This window comes from Cyprinus carpio, chromosome A19 (assembly GCF_018340385.1).
Source record: "Cyprinus carpio isolate SPL01 chromosome A19, ASM1834038v1, whole genome shotgun sequence".
NCBI lineage: Eukaryota > Metazoa > Chordata > Actinopteri > Cypriniformes > Cyprinidae > Cyprinus > Cyprinus carpio.
Genome location: NC_056590.1, coordinates 17,380,716 through 17,405,702, shown reverse-complemented (window position 1 = coordinate 17,405,702; position 24,987 = coordinate 17,380,716). Strand labels below are relative to the sequence as shown.

Here is a 24,987-nt window from a genome sequence, read left to right as displayed (position 1 = left end):
GTCTTATATGTGGTCTCCTAATTCTGATCAACTTCTACAATAGCATGTGTGCAGCAGCGGGGTGGATGGCAGGGCAAAACAAAAAACACTTTCAATTGACTGTGACAGCAGCCTACAGTGAGAACCAACTGTTAACCAAATGCTGCCCATCTCTGGGAAACTGCAAGAGACTGTAAACCAGATACCTGCTGTTTTCCTCCCAGAACGTCATTTCATACTGGCACCTGCCAGTAAAGTGCTGAGTGCCCTATTTCCTCAACTGTAGAAGAGAGTCTGGAGTGGGAGGATACCAGGAGGGACGCGCATGACATGTCTGCTGATGTTCTTTTAGAGTGACCCAAAATATGCGTGAAGGTGAGTCCAGCAAACAATTACATCCTTCCTGATGTGACTCTCAATGGCCAAGGAGATCCAAAGGCAATGTGATCCAGAGGAAGACCAGGATGAGACCACTCAAAAGGAAGTAAGGGAAGAAATTAAGTACAACATTAGAATGTTGTGTCTCAGAAGAAAACTACTTGCCAATCAATCAATTGTTCAGGTGTCAATATCGTAATTAGAATTGAACTTTGGCTATTAGATGTAAAACAACACAAGGTTAGGTCACCTAGTTTTTCTCAATTGACAGGGCTCAGTTCTTGAATGAGATTCAGATCTCTAAACAGTTAGTTTCTTGTTCACACCAGATTTAAATTTTTTATTCATTTAAGCAAATTGCATACATTATGGCACATGTGCACAAGGCAATTGTCTGCAATTTGTACATGCATTTCAAGGCTGTTTGATTAAAACTGATGAGTTACTACTCTTCACAACTTAGTGAGACATCAGATTGAAAATTATTCATTCGTTTATCAGAATCAGTCAGACATGCATGTATATTCCATAAATATATGGCATGAAATGTTCCTGATGTCTGCTAAACTGGCAAATGTTGACTTTATGGCTTGGACATGCAAATGTTTTCCATTCACATGTAACACATTGCAGAAATAAATTACCTGTAAACATGCAAAAGTATTTTTCTGTTTACTACTTGACTTTTTGCAAGTACCTTCTACCTACTTTTTAAATCTGTATTTTAAAAAGATTTGGGCAAGTTACTATATTTGCAGACATTTGGTAGAGTTGTGATTGCACTTACAGTCTAGAAAATGTAAAGCTGGTTTCAAAATTGAGCCAAAGCAATTGAGAAAAATTTTAAAAATAGTCTCCAGATCTAAAACTGACTCCATTCCATCTCCACCACAAACTTGATCAAATGTTTATGTGGTTTAATTTGTCACCAACAAATGAAAAAAAAGTTAAAGTGACGTGACATACAGCCAAGTATGGTGACCCATACTCAGAATTCGTGCTCTGCATTTAACCCATCCAAAGTGCACACACACAGCAGTGAACACACACACACACACACCCTGAACACACACCCAGAGCAGTGGGCAGCCATTTATGCTGCGGTACCCGGGGAGCAGTTGGGGTTTCGGTGCTTTGCTCAAGGGCCCCTCAGTCATGGTATTGCCGGCCCCAGACTCGAACCCACAACCCTAGGGTTAGAAGATAAACTGTCAACCATTTTTTTCCCACTGCTTATAGCAGGGAGACAGACGGACAAACACAGATAGATAGATAGATAGATAGATAGATAGAATATCCAACGAATTATTTTACCTGTAGATAGATAGATAGATAGATAGATAGATAGATAGATAGATAGATAGATAGATAGACATATCCAACGAATTATTTTACCTGTATTTCATATTTCTTTCACCTGTACAACATGTACACATGTAATGCAAATGATAAAAGTACCTGTTCGAGTAAAGATAAACATGCACATTTCCTCTGTTGGCACGCAGTGATGCCCGCAGAAAGGTGCAACAAGCGCTAGTTTGTAAGGTATGCGTCAACGAGCTGTTTTTTGACTGACAGTTGAGACTATCCAGTTAAAAACGAATCATTTTTGACAGTCACGCTAATCTTTGACATTGGCCAATCAGAGGTCGGATTAGGCGGTCCTTATGCAAATGTGTTGGCAAGGGAAACGAAACCGCTCCATTCATCCTCCCCATCACAGAGAAGAAACAAATAGGTGGCGTTTCTCTGTTGAAGTACAGTTTACTCCTCCAACCGCGAGAGTACAAGTCACTTTGAGCGATACATAAAAGACCGGATACTTCTCTCACGATATTTGGGTGAGTAATATTGGATCTGTATTGAAATAGTTATCTACTTGTCTCTGTCATTTCATATATATATATAAATATTTTCATAACGTGCGCATTGCTCCTTCAAGGTTCGCTGAATATAGGCTACAACATACAGATTTTATATTTCAGTTAGTAACACTTGATAAATTGAAAACACATTAATAAAACTGCGTTCACTTTTTTTCTGCTATAAAGGGACAAATGTTTTTCAGTAATGTGCGATTATAACTTTTAAGTATTGCGTTAAAGGATTAACGTGATTGTTAAATCTTCATGCATTCATATATGGAGCGTTCATATAAATGTAATTAAAATAAGACTAAACAAAACGAAATTTACATTTGAGCTGCGCCAACAGGCTAATAAACTCATAATTGTTCATTTGGTTTTAATTTCAATTGTGTGTTAAGTTGGCTTGTGGTTTATCTAGTTAGGACTTGGTCTGTGGCATTTGTTAGCTTGTACTATTGACACAAGCTTAGGGCGTTAAGGTTTGTTTATGAATAGAGCGGTACCAGAAAAGTTCATGGATGCGTGGATGTGAGTCAGTGTTGTGTCTGCGCCACGGATGTATGAGTGGGACAACATGGCTGTGTCTCGGTCAAAACCTAATCAGCTGCCTTCCAAGCCAGCATTTTTTGGCCATCTGAAGTGCCTCCAGCATTGTGGGCACCATAGGGCACCGCAGCGATTCTGGGCATCATTATGGAGAATTTTTGGGCACCATGGACGCATGCAGCATTTTTGGCCATAATAGGTGCTTGAAGTAGTTTTAGGAATCATGCCTGCAGCATTTCTGGACGTTTTTGTCAGCGTGCTGTGGGCATCATGCGTGCATACAGCATATTTTAGGCATATATTTCATTGCTCTAGGGATAATTGTTTGGCTTCACAGGCTCTTACATTATATTTTAGGAATATTTCATAGTTCATATTTGGGCATCATGGATGCATACAGCATTTTTGACTATCATTCATAGGTGCGTTGAGGATTTTTAGGAGTCATGGACTTGAGCGTCATTTTTGGACATCATATGTGCTTGTAGCATTTTTGGGCATCATATAGGTTTGCAGCCTTTTTCTTTCTGCAGCATTTTTTGCATTACTTGTGCAGCTTGCTGTGGGAATCATAGGCGCGTACAGCATATTTGAGACATAGTTCACAGTTTAGGAATCATTATTGGGCATCATGGATGCGTGCAACATTTTTGGGCACCATATAGGGACATACCAGGGTTTTTTTGGCATCATAAGATGCATGCAGAATTGTTTAGGTGTCATAGGCCATTGCAGCATTTTTGGGCATTATAGGTGCATACAGCGTATTTTTGGCTTATTTCTAGGGATCATTTTTGGGCATCATGAATGCATGCAGCATTTTTTGGCATCATAGGCACATGGCAGGTTTTTTTGGCACCATAAGACCCATGCAAAATTGTTTTGGCATCATAGGGAGTTGCTGCATTTTTGGACATTATAGGTGCATACAGCATATGTTAGGCATATTTCTAGGGATTTCTAAGCTCATGAAGCATTTTTAGTCACAATAGGCTTTTAGAGAATTTTTAGGCATCTGGCACCAAGGAAGCTGTCTAGGTAAACAGCTCACACATTTTTAAAACACATCCCATGTGTATTCCATTTCTTTCTTTGTGAATGTGTCCTTGTTTACATTTGTAAACAATCTGCATATAAACACTCAACGTTAATAAATAATTGACTGCTCTTTGAGTGCTCTGTTCACTGGTCACCAAGTGCTCACCACTGAACTGTCACTAAAATGATCAACACCGAGTTGTGAGAGCATCAGCGTGTTGGCACCACGTCTGTTTGCATCCATGCTGCCATCTGGATGGGCCTTCGAGTGGCCATGAAGCTTCAATGAGCTCAGTATGTCTCACGGCCACTGCTCATTAAGCTCAAATAATGAATGGATGCAGAAGTGGTTACATATGCTTAGATAAAACATGGAAGAGGGCAGAGAGATATGGGATGGTTTCAGTGGTAAGAAGAGTGGAGGTCTATGGCCTCATTACTTCATCATTTGTTGAGTTTCATATTTGATACATCAGGCTTTTATGGTCCATATTGTATGATATAGGAGAATATGGAGCTCATATTTGAACATGAATGATGGCAGATATATATAATACAATACAATCTTGAATGAGAGAGGTACAAAAAAGTCTTAAAAATAAAGGTTCCTAAAGGGACCCAAAACAACATTTCAGTCAGTTATTAAAATATATTTTTCTAAGTGTGCAAAACATTTTAAAACCCACCTTTTGTGCAATTGAAAGGTTTTATGGGTGGTTCTTCATGGAATCATAAATGCCAATAAAAAAACTTTATTTTAAGAGTGAATGTTTTTCAAAAAGCCTGGCTGAAGTGTCATTTTTGATACTCACATTTTCACGATTTTTCTAAAAAAAAAAAAAAGACGTATAAGTATTCATCTTGAAATATACTAACAATAAAAAGTTATTTGTATTACTTCTAAAAATCAGTTAAGATTTCACAGCAAAAAGACACAAGAATTACTCTAAAAGGCCTTTTACTTTCTAAAAAGAGCATAAACTATCAATTATATGACAGAAGGCATATTGAAGATTGTGTATAAGTCCAGCTAAGTTTTGATCAGGTTAATCATTTAGAGACCTCATAAATTTGCATATCGAATATGATACAGTAGGCTTTATATGGTTAATTTTTTTGTTTTTTTAGGTGAACTAAAAGGTAGTACTAGACTGTGGATGGGTCATAGGGTCAGCACACATACGTCCAACTGTCCCCTTGATTTTGTCCCCAACAAGAGCATAGGGCAGTATCGCACTACACTCACACGCATGGCCGACTGACTGATTACGTCACATGCTCTGGTTTTCATGGAGATGGATGGCAGATTTAAAATGGCTGAGCTCTGAAAGCCACACACAGTTGTCAGCTTTTTGGCGGGACCGATCTAATGGCCTCCAGGCGGCTCGATCTGGAAAAACAAAGGAATGCCTGCATGGAAGAACGAATGAGGACTGTTGCCTATTTTTTTTACCCTCTCAGATAGGATCCTGTTAATAAACAGAAGCGGTCTGGCTTGTTTCCTTTCTGTTAATCTTTTTTTTTTTCTGGTGTTGTTGTTGTTGTTGTTCTTTGCACTGTTTCCTGTTCTGAATTTGAATGACAGGCAAGTACAGTGTCATAACAGGGGGATGCTGTCAGATACATTTAGCAGCTGGAGTTATCGGATGACGCCCCGGGGTGTTAAAAACAAATTGTTCAATGCATTTACCCACCATGTTACAGCATATAGATAAGGCAGGATATGAAATTTAAACCATGATAAGGCTGATTTTGAAAAGTAGGACTGACTATTCAATGGCAAACATAGGGTCTGTTTACACCTGGTCACTTCATGCATTTTCTCTGATCGGATAGCTATCTGATTTGTTAAAACGGTTCCATTTACACTTGGCCACATAAATGTATCTCGGCAAATCGGATACATTTATCCAACTTTCAATTCCCACACTATATGCAAATGTAACGTTAGTTCATGTCAATGAAAGCAACAAATATGCAATGCATTTTATTTATAATCAGCTAATTTCAAGATCAAAAACTGCAACAGGACAGAGAGCGGCATCAGCACTCATAAGATAATTTAGTCTCACTGCTTTTAATGAAAATGATTGTGTGTTGAGCATCTGCAAATTACTTTAAGTTTCATTTGCTGCAATTTGTGCATCGGCTTGCTGAAGAGATACTCAGGCGATGCACCTGCATTAGTGCTGTCATATCTAGCTATAACGTCATATAGCCTATAAAATGTTCTCACTAATTATTTTAACATTTTGGGAGGAGAAAAATTTACATATATTGTTTCAGCAACCAGATGCATTTACACTTGTCCAGTTTCATCTGGAATGCATCCCAGATCACCTCTTGAAGTGGTTTAAGCGATCGGATTTAAATCCGTCTCGAAAGCATTTTGGAGGGCATTTACACCTGGTCTTTTCACGATCGGATAGCTAAGTGCCCAGCTGTAAACAGGCCCATAGTGTTGGCACAGAATGCCCACTGTGCTTCCAATAGATAGTACGGTGCAGCACATCCTTTAGGTTCTGACTGCATGTCAGTTTCCAGCCTATTGATTTTAACACAAATTGATTTTACATTGAACTAGTAATAGAAAATAAGCATATATGTAACATTTGCACCTCCTGAGAGGTGATATTTAACTTTTGATATTTACAATTGATTTGCACAGTTTTATTTTTTTTTCACTGGAACCGTATCTGATTGCCCAGGCTGGTCACCACATTTCATAATCCCCTTTATACCCACCCACCCCCCACCCCCAAGTACCATCCTCGAGAGGGCACAGTTCAAACACTGCCTGCCAAGCCACTTAAATCAAATGCAGCACAATAAAATGAACACAGAAAGACTGTGCACCTGTGTGACACGCCGCTGTGAATACTAAATACTGATTTTGCTCAAGAGTTATTATTCCAGCATCTGCAACAGCCGTTTAATGGTACAATATTTTGTTCTGCCTAACAGAGATGGATGGCATGAGTTTATTGAAATCAACTGTTTACAATGTTGTTGTTTTGTACTCTAGCAGGGACAGAACCTGATTTCTCAAACATGGTAATGATTTTATAATATTTTGTTTAGCAGGTTAGATTATCTTATGACAACCATCTTTCAACCATTTTTCAATAATACAAGGAAATGAACTGAATGTTTTCAAATATATAGTATATTATATCATATTATATTATTTGAATTAATATTAATGTTAATATTAGGCTATATTATTGGTGGTATTTAAGTTTTGGCACCACTTCTCACTATTAACTACGACTTTAGCCTCAATAAACTCCTAATTTGCTGCTTATTAATAGTTAGTAAGGTAGTTTAGGTATCTAAAATATGGTCATGCAGAATAAGGCATTAATATTTGCTTTGTAAGTACTAAATATTTTCGTAATATGCATACTAATAAGCAACTAGTTAATAGTGAGAATTTGTCCCTAAAGTGTAACCATATTATTTATATGAGATTTAATAAAAATTGTATATATAAGCCTGTGTAAGTGGTGACTGCCTGCAAAACTTGCTGCCACTTGCTGTTTTGTATTGTGGTATAATTCTGTTTTCAGCATTCAGTAATATAAACCTATGGTTTTTCATCTGATATCATCTGACAGGTGAAAATCAGCAAAAAACTCTAAATACTTAGAAAGGTAATAGCACACCTCTACTCAACAAGCCACATGAGTGAGCTATCATTCAAGTCCGTAGCAATGGTGTGGTTTGATTCTGTGTTTGTATTATGGTTCAAATCACTCACTCTGCTTGCCTTAGTAATAACAATAATTGATGTTACTATTAACACGTTTTTTTATCTCAATGCACAAAAATATCTCTAATTTAGAACATAAAACAGTTGGTTTTTGACGAAGAATTAGGTAGTTTCATTGTATTCTGTGGAGTGGAACTATAGTGCTTTTAGTTTCCTTAAAATACAGCATTATGCTTCTTTGTATTTCCAGCTATCAACTACAACAGTGTTGCATTAGCAGATACAAATGACAGTACTTAGTACGTACGATATTTTGAGAGGTAGAGAGCAGGTGCGGTGACCTTCATTGGGTTGCCCTCTTCTCCTGAGAGAGGAGAATATTCTTCAGCACTGGAGTGGAGAGACATCACTATAGAAACACCAGAGGGTCTAATTTAACATGATGCTGTGGGACTCGTTTAGAGGCCGTAAACATGACTAGTTGTTTTTATCCCAGAGAAAAAAAAAAATATTGCTTAGAGGTTGCTCTTTCATAGCTCAGGAGACGGGATTCTCAGCCATGTTTCATTTTAGTATCGACTTTGTCTGAGATGTTTCTCAGGAAAATCCTTAATGTAAAAGAAATAAAAATAAACACAAATTAGACTCTCTTTTTTGCCATTATAAAGAACTCAAATAAAATTATCCTTGATATTTTTTTTTTTTTATGAGAAATGTTTGGGTTCATATTTAAATATCTTAACTTGATTACAGAGTTTGATATCTTTGCAAATCTGAGTAGAGTTTGAGACAGTGGTAAGTTCTGAGATAGAGCATTTGTCCATGAAAAAGCAACTGACCTCTACCTAAAGAGATTGGATAGCAAATTGAAAACTCATTTATTCACCCTCATGTCGTTCTAAACCTGTATGACTTTCTTTCTTCTGTTGAACATAAAGCAAAATATTTTGAAGTATATTTCAACTGTTTTTGTCCATGCAAAAAAAAAAGACAATAGGGTCCAAAATAATGCTGGACCTTAACATATAGATAAAACACAGAGACAAAATATCAAAAAATCAAGATGTATCTACAGAAATGATTATATTATTACTGTTTAGGCATTTGTTGCTTTTAGAAGATCCTACGTTTAGTGTCCCAGCTCGAGAGCATAGCTACAGTTCTGCAGTTGCTAAGTAATTTGTTTGTCTGTGCCCCATACCCCGCATGGGACCCAGCAGCCCCTTGCCTACTGCAACTACCTTAAATTACTGCCCTGAACCATCTGCCACCATGCCCTGTGGGTGTGAGAAAAAATACAGTCAGGGACAGAGAGGTTTGTTGTTACTGACAGATACAGAGGAAAATAAAGGGACTATGTATTTTCCCTACTGATCTGTTCATGTATAATTGAAGAATCTCCTTTATGTTGCCTCTTTTGCTCACAAAAGCTCCTTTGGCAGATGATGATGATGAATGACAGTTTTGGATGTGCCCCCTTTGACTCCAGATAAGCATGGTTGACCTTTATCATGCATATCTCCAAACAGCTGCATTATTTATGCCCACTATTGGATGTTATGCCACATGAGTCAGAGGAGAATTTTATGACTCACCTGTAATTGAACTGCAGTCATGAGAAGGTGGCATAAAAAGCTTCAGGAGTGACGTAAATGTCCATAAAACCTTCGTAGACTGAGAAAAGGATCATAATATTAACCACAATTGCTGATCATGATTTAGTATTTTTCCAATTTACTGACTATATTACTTTATATTATATAGAAATGTTTCTTTAAATGAAAAGTTAATTGAAAACTTTGGGGGGAAAAACAGTATAATGTTTGAATTAGAAAAAAATATATATATAGAAAAGGGACCTCTGTTATATATCATACATCCATAAATATTTATTATTATTTCAAATAATCTATATTTATTTACAAGATTAAATTCTATTTTGAATGCCATTTTTATGCGGTCTTACCTTTTTTTACTGGTTAAGTTTACTTGAGATAATTCCTTCCTGAAATGGCTAACTTAAAATTTCAGCCCCTGAATAGAAAATAATAAATCAAATTTAAGATTTGCTTTTGCTGTTTCATGCGAAGAAAGAGCCAAAAATAAGCCAAAGAGAACATCCATCCATGGCATAGCTTCTAACCAGTTGTTATTTGCTGAATTTTGTGACACAAATTTTGTGAAAGCTTCCTGGTCTGTTACCAGGACAACCAATTATTCACCAGTGGTATCATCCCAGGGTTTTGATAAAACACACTTGTAACATGCCACTTTTGTCCAACATAAAAGGGCCGGAACATTGTTGTGAAAAGGCTAGTGTCCTTACAGTGTACTTAAAGCACCCTTTCTATTCAGGTCAGTGACGCTCAATCGGATGTGTGTTTGTGTGCTGGACTGGTGCATGTGTGTATGTATGTGTGTGTGTGTGTGTGTGTGTACTGTTTCACCTTTATATGTTAATAACACATTTTAGTAATCTCTCTTCAGAATATAGAATTTAAAAAAAAATGTTTTTACCCATATTATTTGCTAAAAACATTTTCTATCTTTAATCTGTTAATATATTTTAATATAACAATATAAATTTCTTGATTTCTGATGCATTCTTGAAAGCACAAAATGTAATTTTTAAATAATTATCTAAGTATGTCAAAATAATGCAAAAAAAAAGGTCAATTGGAGCGATGGTGGAACAATGCCACAGGAATTATTGCAGGAATAAGGAAAGCAGCCATTAATCCTTGTGTTGTGATTGACAGGATTAGATGAACATGCTCCTCCCGAATCTTCATTTGGAGCTCCATTTGTTTAAATGACAGCTACTTCATTGCATTTGATCTATTATGTCTGACAATGCAGATAACACCCAGTTCTTGTCTCTGTGAGGTTCATGGCCCCTGTTACATAGAGCTGTCATAGGGAGTTAAGAGAGAGAGTTAAAGGCAGTGATGGAAGACAGCGGTGAATGGAATTGGTGGCAACTCTCAGCAGAGACACATGCACTCAGGCAAGAAAGTCAAAGACACGCCACAAAAGTACTCACCCTAACGAAATCCAAGAAGTATATAAGTATTAGTTCACCCTAAAATTAAAAACTGCTGAAAATGTACTCTCCCTCAGGCCATCCAAGATGTAGATGAGTTTGTTTTTTTTCATTAGAACAGATTTGGAGAAATGTTGCATTACATCACTTGCTCACCAATGGATCCTCTGCAGTGAATAGAGAGTCCAAACAGATATGAGAGTTTCTGTGTGTTTCTTAGGTTTTTTCTCAGGGTTTAAATCTAGAAATCTCTAAACTACTTTTTCGTCTCTCAGTTGCTTCTCCCATTTCTGTGTGTTGATCTCAAAAGAGTTTGCAGAAGGTCACTGAGGTGAATAAAGTCTGTAAGAGACTCAAATTGAGTCATCTCTTCTTTTCTCGTTCAATCTCTGACCATTGCCAGTACAATGTCCAAGCCTTGAAAAAAAAATCATTTTTCCCACCTGGATCCATTTAAGCGCCAGACCTGTATGTCTTTGTATGTGTGTGTATTTGTGTGTGCGTGCTTCTATGTGTGTGCGCTGTGGGGGGAATTAATCCACTGCCAATATCCCAGTGTCCAGCACATCTCAGCTCCCAGGGTTCTCATCTCATTTGGTGGCTCTTAAAAGGAACATTCACAGACTGATGTGGCTGGAATATCAAAGACATCAGCAGTGACCACACAGGCAATCACTGTCCATCGATCAATCTGAGTGACAATGGAGAACTGATGAAAGAGAGAAAGTGATAGGAGAGGCCATGAAACAAGGCCACAGAAGACATTGGCTCCGTTTTCTTGCTGACGGGAAGGTAACGGCTATACGTGCCTCTGTAAAAAATAAATCACTGAAAGAACATGAAGCAGAATTAATGTGCGTGACCTGTTGGTCTCGTCACAGGAGTTTTGTGAGAGCGATTAATGTTTTGTTCTTTATAGTCTTTAAAGTCAACATAAAGTCAAAATAGACAGTATTTACTTTCTTAATACACACACCTTGTCTTAATATTCAAGTTATTCTAAAGAATCAATAAAACAACATTTACCTGATGTCACCTAGGTAGCAAGGGTGGGGAAAATAACCAGTAGTCAAATAGCCAAAATAATGCAAACCTTTTAATATCTTTACTGTAATAGAAGTAATGATGATGATGATGATGATACTACTAAAAGCCAAAAATATATAAATAAATAAATTAGTGAAAAAAAAAATTAAAGCATGTAAAACTAGACATTTTTTTCCCTTATACATGCATGTAAATATGAATCTAAAATCCTGATGTTCGAGTGTACTTCCAATGAACTGTTTTGATATTTCTGAGAGGAGTTTGTTTGCTTTAAAAGAGCAGTTGTTAGAAAGCTATCAGTGCAGTCATTTACCTGTTCGGAAGCCTAAAGCTAACCATGTAGCCCTGTCCGTCTGCCCTTCAGAAGTTTCTTTTTCACTGACAAGCCAGCGACCTCTAGGGCTGTTGCATGTGGTTCAAGCAACTTAAAACATGAAGCAATAATCTGCAAAGCCTCACAGATAAGCATCACTTTGCTCAAAGAAACCGAAGTGGCGTAGTGATGGCAGCAGCTTTACAGTGTCTCCCACATTTCCTCCCTCAGCACTGCTAGACTAATCCTCAAGCAGCCGTCATAATCCTATAGGAGCCACAAAAACGCAAGCATTCGTTGATAAGCAGAAACGTCCTCTTGGGTGGCAAATGAAGCAGGAATTGACTCATCAGACAAAAGCTCAGGAGAGATTTTATTCCACAGCAAACAACTGGGAAAAGAAGACTAAGTTTCCATTGTAACTATAAGACCCAATTAAACCATTAATTCTCAACACAAGCCAATCAGAAGATTAAAGGTTTTTTGTGTACTTTGTATTTTTTTTTTTCATTCGTTTTAAGACTGCCCATATTTCTTATCAGCTGAGGTGCTTTTGGAAGATCATTTTGCTACAACATTTGCTTTACTGACAGGCATTAAATTGGGCCTTGTCCATGGCTGAGGATGGGGCTGCTCTGTCCAACCTTCACCTTATTACTGAGTTTAAAATTTGTCACATCGTGTCTCAATAGTGCACACACTAAGACACAGACGAGCAGATGCTGCTAGTTGGCTACAATCTGGGACTGTAGTGTATGTATTGCTTAAACAACAAGCCAAAACTAGTGGGATAAAGTTTTGCTGGGGGATGCTTCGGAGTCCGGGGAGTGAATTCTGAGGGTTGGTTCAAGTTCCAACTGCTTAGGTTTTTTTTGGAAATCAAAGTGAGTTCTACATTTTATCCATTCAGAAGTCTACGAAAGGGATACCAGTTCTGCACATGAACGTAGCGCAATATATACTAAAAACGTAGTGGTATATTTGTTTCTAAGGTTAGCTGCACAATGCCGTCTTTTAAGATTGGCCATATAATACCTGAATGCTATATTTCACCAACAAAAATTGTTCCAAACAAAGTCACAGCTTAGTCTTTGAGCATCTCCAAGCAAACGCAGCGGTGTTTCGTTTATGAATGAATCTGCTTTTCTGAACAAATCTAGTGAGTTAATAGTTCAAATAATTAATGTCCCATTAATAAAGACAGTAATTTGCTTAATTCCTAAATTATTCAGCCATTTGAATGAATCGATTGAATGAATGATTCAGTGACAATTTGGCTCTCATTTTTATTTTTAAAGTGTAAATTGAGTTATTTAAATCCTTTAATATTTCTATATTTAAAACCTTAGGCCTATATTAAAAACATTATAACATTGTTATAATGAATTTAAATACATCCACCTCTGAGTCTCGTTTAACAGTCTGTAAATATTCCTTAATTTGTGTTATTTTGTGCACCTCCTGGTCAAGTCACCATATAGCGCTTTTAACAATACAGATTGTGTCAAAGCAACTGAACAACATTAATTAGGAAAATAGTGTGTCAATAATGCAAAATGACAATAGTAAACACTCATTTTTCAGTTAAAGACAGTTCATCATTGAATTCAGAGATGTCATCATCCAGCTCAGATCAGTTTAAATAGTATCTTTGCAATCATTTGCAATCAAATCAACGATATTGCTGGAAATGAAGTGTCCCCAACTAAGCTAGCCAGAGGCGACAGCAGCAAGGAACCAAAACTCCATCGGTGACAGAATGGAGAAAAAACCTTGGGAGAAACCAGGCTCAGTCTGGGGGCCAGTTCTCCTCTGACCAAACAAAACCAGCAGTTAAATTCCAGACTGCAGCAAAGTCAGATTGTGCAGAGGACTCAACTGGTTCCTGTGGTCTTGTCCCGGTGGTCGTCTGAGACAAGATCTTTACAGGGGATTTGTATCTGGGGCTCATCTAGTTGTCCTGGTCTCCACTGTCTTCCAGGGCTATAGAGGTCCTTTCTAGGTGCTGATCCACCATCTGTGCTGGATACGTACTGGATCTGGTGGCTACAGTGAGCTTGGAATAAGAGAGAAACAGACTAATATTAGCGTAGATGCCATTCTTCTAACGATGTAGCAAGTACATCGGGTGTTATGGGAAGTGTTCCCGGTTCTGATTGACCTAATTAATGCAGCCTAAAAATCCTTTAACGAATTTGGATATTAGAAGCATATTAGTGTGCTATGTTTAAGCCAGGTTAAAGAGATGGGTCTTTAATCTAGATTTAAACTGCAAGAGTGTGTCTACCTCCCGAACAATGTTAGGTAGGTTATTCCAGAGTTTGGGTGCTAAATAGGAAAAGAATCTGCCGCCCTCAGTTGACTTTGATATTCGAGGTATTATCAAATTGCCAGAGTTTTGAGAACACAGCGGACGTGGAGGACTATAATGTAACAAGAGCTCATTCAAATACTGAGGTGCTAAAGCATTCAGGGCTTTATAAGTAATAAGCAAGATTTTAAAATCAATATGATGTTTAATAGGTAGCAAGTGCAGTGTTGACATAAACCTGGCTAATAAGGTCATACTTGCACACCTAGGTTCCTAACTGATGACGAGGAATTGACAGAGAAGCCGTCCATTGTTAGACTGTGTTCTAGGTTATTACATGCAGAGTTTTTAGGTCCTATAATTAACACCTCTGTTTTTCCAGAATTTAGCAGTAAGAAATTACCCGCCATCCAGTTTTTTTTTTTATAGACTATGCATTCCGTTAGTTTTTCAAATTGGTATGTTTCGCTGGGCCATGAAGAAATATAGAGCTGAGTATCATCAGCATAACAGTGAAAGCTAACACCGTATTTCCCGATGATATCTCTCAAGGGTAACATGTAAAGCGTGAAGAGTAACAGCCCTAGTACTGAGCCTTGAGGTACTCCATACTGCACTTGTGATCGCTATGATACCTCTTCATTCACTGCTACGAATTGATGGCAGTCATATAAGTACGTTTTGAACCATGCTAATACACTTCCGTTAATGCCAACAAAGTTTTCTAAACTATGCAAAAGAATGTTGTGGTCAATAGCGTCAAACGCAGTGCTAAGATCCAATAGCACTAATAGAGAGATACAACCACGATCAGATGATAAGAGCAGGTTATTTGTAACTCTAATTAGAGCAGTCTCAGTACTATGATACGGTCTAAATCCTGACTGGAAATCATCATAGATACCATTTTTCTCTAAGAAGGAAAATAATTGTAAGGATACTATCTTCTCTAGTACCTTGGACAGAAAAAGGAGATTCGAGATCGGTCTGTAATTAACTAGTTCTTTGGGGTCAAGTTGTGTTTTTTTAATGAGTGGCTTAGTAACAGCCAGTTTGAAGGTTTTAGGGACATATCCTAATGACAATGATGAATTAATAATAGTCAGAAGAGGATCTATAACTTCTGGAAGCATTTCTTTTAGGAGCTTAGATGGAATAGGGGTTAACATAGATGTTGTTGGTTTAGATGATTTAACATGTTTATACAATTCTTCCTCTCCTATAGTAGAGAATGAGTGGAATTGTTCATCAGGTGATCTATAGCACGCTATCTGATGCGATACTGTAGCTGACAGCTGCATGGTTACAATTTTATCTCTAATAGTATTGATCTTAGAAGTAAAGTAGTTAATAAAGTCATTGATGTGCTGTTGGGAAATGTCAACACTTGTTGATGCTTTAATTTTAGTTAATTTAGCCACTGTGTTGAATAAATACCTGGGCTTATGTTTGTTTTCTTCTAAAAGAGACGAAAAGTAATCAGATCTAGCAGTTTTTAATGCTTTTCTATAGGATAGGTTACTTTCCTGCCAAGCAATACGAAATACCTCTAGTTTTGTTTTCCTCCAGCTGCGCTCCATTTTCCGGGCTGCTCTCTTTAGGGTGCGAGTGTGCTCATTATACCACGGTGTCAGACTGTTTTCTTAATCTTCCTTAAGGATAAAGGAGCAACTGTATTTAAAATGCTAGAAAAGTCCATATTTTCTGTTACATCAAGTTGTTCTGAGGTTTTGGATATGCTAAGGAATTGGGATACATCAGGAAGATTACTTACAAAGCAGTATTTTGTGGTAGAAGTGATTGTTCTACCATACTTGTAACAAGGAGTAGAATTTACAGTTTTAGCTATATGAAGTTTGCACAAGACTAAATAATGATCTGCGATATCATCGCTTGGCTGCATAATTTCAAAAGATGAAAAAGATAGTGAAAAGATGAATAATTGATGCTGATTTCATTTGACTGTTAACTTATTCTTCCTGATTGTATCTTATTATTTTAATTGAATTTATTGTTTAATTAAAAATTTTTAAATATACTTTTTTTATATACAAAAGATGAAATGCATTTAATAACGCTAGGAAAAAAAACTAGTATTACGAAGGTAAACTTAACAACTTTAAAGAGTCGAATATAGCCTCATAATGGGAAGGTTTATTTCTGTCATTGATCAGAAGATGTTTTTTTAAGTAGGAGTACAAGTGCTCCTATAAAGAAATGTAAATGTAGAATCCTGAAGAATGTAATGTTACCTTTTAAAAACTAATTGCAAATATTTATGCAAAGTGTAAACTATTCAATTTAATCTACAAATACAATACTCTACAACTAAATAAGAAGTGTTTTGCAGACTTAGCTAATCCGGCCAATTAGAAACAATTATTAATCATACTCATTTTTTATTAAATCATTCTTTCACTTCACTTTTTTTTTTTATTAAACACAAGGGATCATTAATGATGCTTACACTATAACGTGCAAATTCATACACAATCTTATCTTTAATATGGCCATATTTGTCTTGATAGCCAAGAAGGTTTTGAGAAAATACAGGTGCTGGTCATATAATTAGAATATCATCAAAAAGTTTATTTATTTCACTAATTCCATTCAAAAAGTGAAACTTTTATATTATATTTATTCATTACACACAGACTGATATATTCCAAATGGTTTATTTCTTTGAATTTTGATGTTTATAACTGACAACTAAGGAAAATCCCAAATTCAGTATCTCGGAAAATTAGAATATTGTGAAAAGGTTCAATATTGAAGACACCTGGTGCCACACTCTAATCAGTTAAATAACTCAAAACACCTGCAAAGCCTTTAAATGGTCTCTCAGTTCTGTAGGCTACACAATCAAGTAGAAGACTGCTAAATTGACAGTTGTCCAAAAGACGACCATTGACACCTTGCACAAGGAGGGCAAGACACAAAAGGTCATTGCAAAAGAGGCTGGCTGTTCACAGAGCTCTGTGTCCAAGCACATTATTAGAGAGGTGAAGGGAAGGAAAAAGTGTGGTAGAAAAAAGTGTACAAGCAATAGGGATAACCGCACCCTGGAGAGAATGGTGAAACAAAACCCATTCAAAAATGTGGGGGAGATTCACAAAGAGTGGGACTGCAGATGGAGTCAGTGCTTCAAGAACCACTACACAAAGACGTATGCAAGACATGGGTTTCAGCTGTCGCATTCCTTGTGTCAAGCCACTCTTGAACAACAGACAGTGTCAGAAGCGTCTCGCTTCAAAAAGGACTGGACTGCTGCTGAGTAGTCCAAAGTAATGTGCTCTGATGAAAGTAAATTTTGCATTTCCTTTGGATATCAGGCTCCCAGAGTCTGGAGGAAGAGAGGAGAGGCACTCAATCCACATTTCTTGAGGTCCAGTGTAAAGTTTCCACAGTCAGTGATGTTTGCGGTGCCATATCATCCGCTGGTGTTGGTCCACCGTGTTTTCTGAGGTCCAAGGTCAACACAGCCATATACCAGGAAGTTTTAGAGCACTTCATGCTTCCTGCTGCTGACCAACTTTATGGAGATGCAGATTTCATTTTTCAACAGGACTTGGCACCTGCACACAGTGCCAAAGCCTCTAGTACCAGGTTTAAGGACCATGGTATCCCTGTTCTTAATTGGCCAGCAAACTTGCCTGACCTTAACCCCATAGAAAATCTATGGGGTATTGGAAAGAGGAAGATGCGATATGCCAGACCCAACAATACAGAAGAGCTAAAGGCCACTATCAGAGCAACCTGGGCTCTCATAACACCTGAGCAGTGCAACAGACATACAGACAACAATCCACACCCAAACTCAGTAAAGTGAAGTGAAGTGACGTGACATTCAGCCAAGTATGGTGACCCATACTCAGAATTCATGCTCTGCATTTAACCCATCCGAAGTGCACACACACAGAGCAGTGAACACACACACACACACTGTGAACACACACCCGGAGCAGTGGGCAGCCATTTTATGCTGCGGCGCCCGGGGAGCAGTTGGGGGTTTCGATGCCTTGCTCAAGGGCACCTAAGTCATGGTATTGAAGGTGGAGAGAGAACTGTACATGCACTCCCCCCACCTACAATTCCTGCCGGCCCGAGACTCGAACTCACAACCCTTCGATTGGGAGTCCGACTCTCTAACCATTAGGCCGAAAATTCAGGCAAAAGGACTTGCTGCAGTAATTCAGGCAAAAGAAGCCCCAACTAAGTATTGAGTGCTGTACATGCTCATGCTTTTCATTTTTATACTTTTTAGTTGGCCAAGATTTCTAAAAATCCTTTCTTTGTATTGGTCTTAAGTTATATTCTTATTTTCTGAGAAACTGAATTTGGGATTTTCCTTAGTTGTCAGTTATAATCATCAAAATTAAAAGAAATAAACATTTTAAATCTATCAGTCTGTGTGTAATGAATGAATATAATATACAAGTTTCACTTTTTGAATGAAATTAATGAAATAAATCAACTTTTTGAGGATATTCTAATTATATGACCAGCACCTGTATTAAATAAGTTTTATGTTATTATAGATTGTAAAGGGTTTTATAATTAAATACATCCGAAAGGTGATCTAAAACTACCCCCACCCCTTTCCAAGCTAAGAGGCCCCCCAGTGAAATTTGGACATTTCCACCACTGTGTGTATATATATATAAAAAAAATCACAAAGTGTGTTCAACTTCAACATATTACAACTCCCAGGTAACCACACAACTCGCCCACAGGTTCCAAAGCAATATAGGTGTAGATTAACTTTCATATGCCCCTCCACCAACATTGCTTTCCAATTTGAGCCGTTCTTCATTTCCTTTGTAGTTTCATGGAGGGCTCTGGAGTAATGATTGACAGATTTTGTTTCCTCTTGCACGTCGGCTCTTTGAGCAGTCACTTATTATAAACGAGTTAACAAAGGTCGGCCTGTGGGCATGAGTGCTTGCAGTGTTTGATGGAAGCCTTTCTGATTGAAAACAATAGTGAATTGTCTCACCAGCCCCAAAGTATCAGCTTTCCAGAGCCTTGAGGCGAATATTGTCAGCCATATAGTTCATTATCCACTTAGATCTTTAATTAAACCCCCCTGTCTAAAGTTAACTAATCAGAAAGATGCCAAGATTAGCAAAGCCGTCCGACCACAGGATTCCAAAAAAGGTCAGCGGCAGAGAGGGAGTGAAAAAGAGCAAGAGAAAATGAGAGGAGATGAATGCTCACCTCTGATTAGTCATCATGATCCCACTTAAATGACCTTCTGTCAGGGGGAGAAAATAGTGCTGTGGGCGACCAGCTCTCAGATGAGTTCCTCTGCAAAGCTGCTGCTGCTGCTGCTGTATTCCGTCATCATGTGCCCCTCGTCAACTATTTAGACCTGCTCAATATTTAATGAACTTTAATAATCTGAGAGCGGAGATAATGACTCATTAACACAGTGCTTCATTTGTCATTTGTGCACCCAAATATATCCATTTTCAAAGCCCAGAGCAATTTGGATTTGGTTTAATATATCTCATATTCTGCCAGAAGCAGACATGTTATAAGCCATAATGTCATGACAGTGTAAAACCCCAAAAGGACAGCAGGGAACAGCTGCTAACAGAATGGAAAGATCAACTGTGATTAGTTCTAATCAGTTTGTTCTTTACACAGCGTTACTTATCCACCTTAGTTTGTAATATGGAAGCAAGATATTTTGTGTGTGAATGTGCAAAACTTCAGAATCATTAGACGCTGTAGGTAAATAACTACAAGAATAACAAAGTACAGTAAATGGTACAGTAAATGCAAACCATTGTGTTTATAATTACAACATTCCATTAAAATAATATGATAAGAAACCACTCTGTTATATGAATCAACCATCAGACTGACATAAACATCCAAACATAAAACAACCAATCAGTGAGTGGAAATCACAGCTAGATTTTTGCAGAAAGGAAGAATATTAATGCTAAACAATTTCCAACCTTACAGCTAAAATATATGAACAAGTGAAACTAATTAAAACTAATCTGAAACACAAACTCATTATATAAAACAAAAATAAAAACAAGTAATTTTTTTCAACACTATTCACCTTATTTTAATGCAAGACTTCCAATGTCATTCACTTACAGTTATTTTAGCAGTGCAAAACGGTTAAGCTGCTTGATACTGCAAACTGGTATTAATTTGCTCCATAGGGATTAAAAACATCTTTAATATTGTTTCATTTTTACATTACATTTTTTATTTGTTACACTGAATGACGATGGAACATAATTTTACCCATATTTTGACATTTTATTTTCACTAACTTTAGACTTTTTCTTCAGGGTTCATGGTGATGTAGTTCTTCACATGAATTTACTTACAATTTAACAAAAAATGTGAAATCGCACTGGCTCATGGCTTCAACAGAAACACACCATTGATTATTAGCCCCTGGAGCTCAATGTAAATTCTGATTTTTTTTTATTTATTACTCAATGGAGAAAATTAATGGGAACTTGACTTGAGAGACCATGCAATACCATTTTAATTAACAAACGTCTTTGTTAATGATAATAGTTTTTGTTAATGATACAGTCTTGCTTTATACTCTTGATGTTTCCGATACTTGAGGCAGAGGAAATGAGAAAGGTGTGAAATGATGCAATTTGCGGCTGCATTAATGCTTCACATTAATCTTGTCAAAAGACCTACTGTCCACAATAAATTTCTGTTTTTGATTGCTGCTGCTAATCTATAAAGCATGCATGTATTTTAATGGCTCTATGCCCACCTTGTCCACAGAGAGGTAGAAAGATGGGGAAACACAACAGCAAGCTTGCTCCTGAGGTGCTAGATGACTTGACCAAGAGTACAGAGTTCAACGAAGCTGAGCTGAAGCAGTGGTACAAGGGATTCCTGAAGGACTGTCCATCTGGCATCCTCAATCTGGAAGAGTTCCAGCAACTCTATGTCAAGGTGAGGGACGTCATAGGGATGCTTTACACATTAGATATTACTACAGTGTGACCCGGAGGTACGTGATGGGGTTTAAAAACATAATGAAAAATAATGTCAAGGCTTTAGTTCACCCAAATAAGAAAATTCTGTCATGATTTACTCTTATGTGGAACACAAAAAAGGTTAAGCAGAATACTGACCTTTATACTTTCCATAAAATGAGATCTTATTGTGACCAGAGACTGTAAAGCTTCAAAAATAATTAGAAATCACCATAAAAATATCATACAAATGGCCCATATGACTTGTGTGCTATATTCCAAGTCTTTATTCCCTTACTTAGGCCAATGTGTTTGTACTGAAAGCCAGTTGCTGAATCTGTTTTGTGTCTTTCAGTTCTTTCCTTATGGCGACGCTTCAAAATTTGCCCAGCATGCCTTTCGGACATTTGACAAAAACGGTGATGGTACCATTGACTTCAGGGAGTTCATCTGCGCACTGTCCATCACTTCCAGGGGAAGTTTTGAGCAGAAACTCAACTGGGCCTTCAACATGTACGACCTGGACGGAGATGGCAAGATCACACGTATGGAAATGCTAGAGATCATTGAGGTGAGGGATTCATAGAAGGCTTTGTGGCACATAATCAAATATGAGTTTGCCTTAGAAATGTGTTCACCCCATGTTTTTCGGGGTGTCTCTGATGTCCAGGCAATCTATAAGATGGTTGGCACGGTGATCATGATGCGTATGAACGAGGACGGGCTGACCCCACAGCAGCGTGTGGACAAAATCTTCAGCAAGATGGACAAGGATCACAACGACGAGATCACACTGGAGGAGTTCAAAGAGGCAGCCAAGAGCGACCCCTCCATTGTTCTTTTACTGCAGTGTGACATGCAGAAGTAAGGAAGGAGAGGAAGAAGAGGAGTGAAGGGGGTGTAGGGAGTGGAGGAGAACCATGTACAGACTTCTAGAGAGATGTAGGTAATAGATAATGAGAGAAAATGTACATACAGTTGAACATAAGTTAGACTGCATGATAATCTTGGCAATGCTGAGGGAATGCTTATGGCCATTTGGAATGATTAATGAAAGTAATGCAAGCGAGAGTCTTTTCCACTCTGTATCACTTATTACACATTCTGTCTGCTTTCCAGCCTCAAGAATCAAAAAGTTTGAAAGATTGAATACTGAAGACATTTCTTTCCTCAAAAAGGTCGCTATTGAGCCAACAGACAGGCATCTAGCTCTCTTTTTAGGATTAAAAACATATTTGAACAATTTAATTTAATAATTATAAATGATTTAATAATAATTTAATTCTGATCCATTTTAATCCAAGATTAAAATGGATCAGAATAACAATATATGGGAACTATATACACTTGGAAAAAAAATGGTGTAGAAACAGTTGTCATTTGGGAATTGTTAGTAAATTTCACAAATAATTACAAAGAAATGGCAAACAAGACATGAATTAAACATGACATTTTAAAGTAGAAAGACATACATACTACAATAATAATCTTTGAACTTAAAACAATCATTTTATTTACAGTGTACTGGATTTATTTATTTATTTACACTTGAAGTTAATCTTTAAAAACACAAGTCATTTAATAACACTGTTAAATGTAATCTTTAGCAAATCTCAAAAGGATTTTCCATTTTTCACACTGTGCATTTCTTTTTTATAGAAATGAATTTATATTTTATTCATTTATCTACAGAAACAGTGTCGAGATCACAAGAACACAAGAAAGAGGGCTTCCATAATTTATCGGTTATTGCACATAACAATAATTATCTGCTTATTGGATAACAGCCAAATGTTTATACCATGCATCTTTTTTATTATTTATTTATGTTTTTTCCCCACACTGAAAATGACAGAACAGCAACAGGTTGTGCCAGAGGAGGAGTATTACAGAATGTATTGTAGAAAACACAGAGAGTTCAGGGCAGGACTGTATCCTTTGACATTTGTGGATGCCTTCAAATGCAGCGCTTTACCCCACTAGATAACACTCCAGCGACTAATACTGTCACATCAGTCAATGCCATAAACTGATGATACCATCATGAAGCATAGGCTTCTAATTGTTATTGGCTGAGATAAAACTGAAAAGCCATGGCTGAGTAAAAGGATGATATTTCATAACGGGTCATGCCAGAAAATGAGGAGTAGCATTTATTAACTAGAGAACTGACAAAATATGTACATGATGACATTCTGTACATAATGCCTATACACATGCTTAATATGTACATGTAAATGTTTCTCTGCTTTCATAATCTGACACAGCTGCAATGATTTGTGTGCTAACACACAAAAAAAACTTTACTGTACTTACGTACGTGGGTCTGTCTGTGGAAGAGGAAACTAATGTGTGCATTTTCTTCATTATAATCTGGTGTGAAAGCTGCAGTGTGAGTGTGTGCGAGTTCATGTAAGAGAACACAAATGCCTCAACCTTTGTATTAATTCTTTCTTATGAATTCACGCCAGTGCTAGGAGTATTACGCCGTCGTGTTTGTTGTACCTGGTGTGGCTGGTGAGCTGTTTTTTTTGTCACGAGAGCTTTAGTTTAATTTAGTCTTCATGAGTTCATCTCTTATTTCACAAGCTTTGCAGGTGTCAGCCAAGAGGATTTTAATTGTGTGAATATTGTCAATGTTAAACTACCTTTCTTTACTCTTGTAATATAATTGGACACAAATGTAAACCAGACATAGAATGTGTTGTTCTTGTCATTGTTACTATGCCGCAATACTTACTAACATGAGAATACTGTTGCACTATGTAGTGAGTAGAGGCAATACAGCTTTAGTTTTAGACTGCCTCCCTGTGGTGAAAGATGTTAATTAACTTGGCCTTGTTAACTTTAGCAGCAGATCTTCAAACACTATGATTTCACTCAGAACCAGGGCTGTCAGTCTCGCTATAGTCTCTTATAGGGCCCACAGGAGGAAGGGGCCCACATGTAAAATATGTGAATTTTAGCAGCAACCCCATTGAAAGGAATAGCTTACAATTTGCTGAAAATTTTGGTTTGTTCCTTATTTAAACAAAATTTTCATTTTGGGGTGGAGTATCCCTTAAAGTATATTCTTTAAAGTATATTAAGTACTCTTTCTAAAAGTATGCAAAAGTGTGCTTCTTTTTCACAAGGGACAATCAAATTTAATTGGTCACTGTCACTGAATTTGACCTACCACCGCAATTCAGAACCAGCATTACTCAATGTATGGCCTGCAATCTTTCAGACTGACCATCTGACTATCTAAAGATCACTGTGATTAGATTACATAAACGCAGTAATGGTCACGGGTAATGATTATGGGAAGTGCAAAAGGGGCCTTGTAGATGTTGTGCAATGTACCGATCTGCCACTAAATTTACTCATGCCCCTGCTAAAATACAATGTGAGAATTTCTGTGCCAAAGACTCGATAAACATAAAATTGGATAATAAATAAGATATATATGTATACACACATGCGAACCTGCACCCAATAATTGAACATGTATTTCGATTGCATTAACATTTATAATACAGCTTGAAAATTTAATGTAAGTTTGTCACATGTGTAATCTTACACTGCAAATTCTGGTTATGTCCCAGAATAATAACACTGAAAAGGGAGTAATTGTGTCCAGTTGTGCAATGCAATGCTTTCTGTACTGTATGTGTGCTGTGCATTTCTAAATGCCTGGTTTCTGTTCACTTTTTTCAATATCGTAAAGCTTCTGGAACAAAGATGTGTAATTATTTTTGTTACATAGAGAATTAAATATGTGGATGTCTACCGAATCGTC

The 24,987-nt window shown here is 37.3% G+C and overlaps 1 protein-coding gene across 1 annotated transcript; it reads left to right on the top strand.

Annotated features, from left to right (window-relative positions):
• The first annotated feature begins 2,048 nt into the window (after positions 1 to 2,048).
• LOC109057608 (visinin-like protein 1) lies at positions 2,049 to 24,987 on the top strand. Its single transcript, XM_019074838.2, has 4 exons — positions 2,049 to 2,198; positions 21,010 to 21,183; positions 21,562 to 21,777; positions 21,877 to 24,987. Exons 2-4 carry the CDS (start codon positions 21,022 to 21,024, stop codon positions 22,072 to 22,074), a joined length of 576 nt encoding a protein of 191 aa, XP_018930383.1. The 5' UTR covers positions 2,049 to 2,198; positions 21,010 to 21,021; the 3' UTR covers positions 22,075 to 24,987.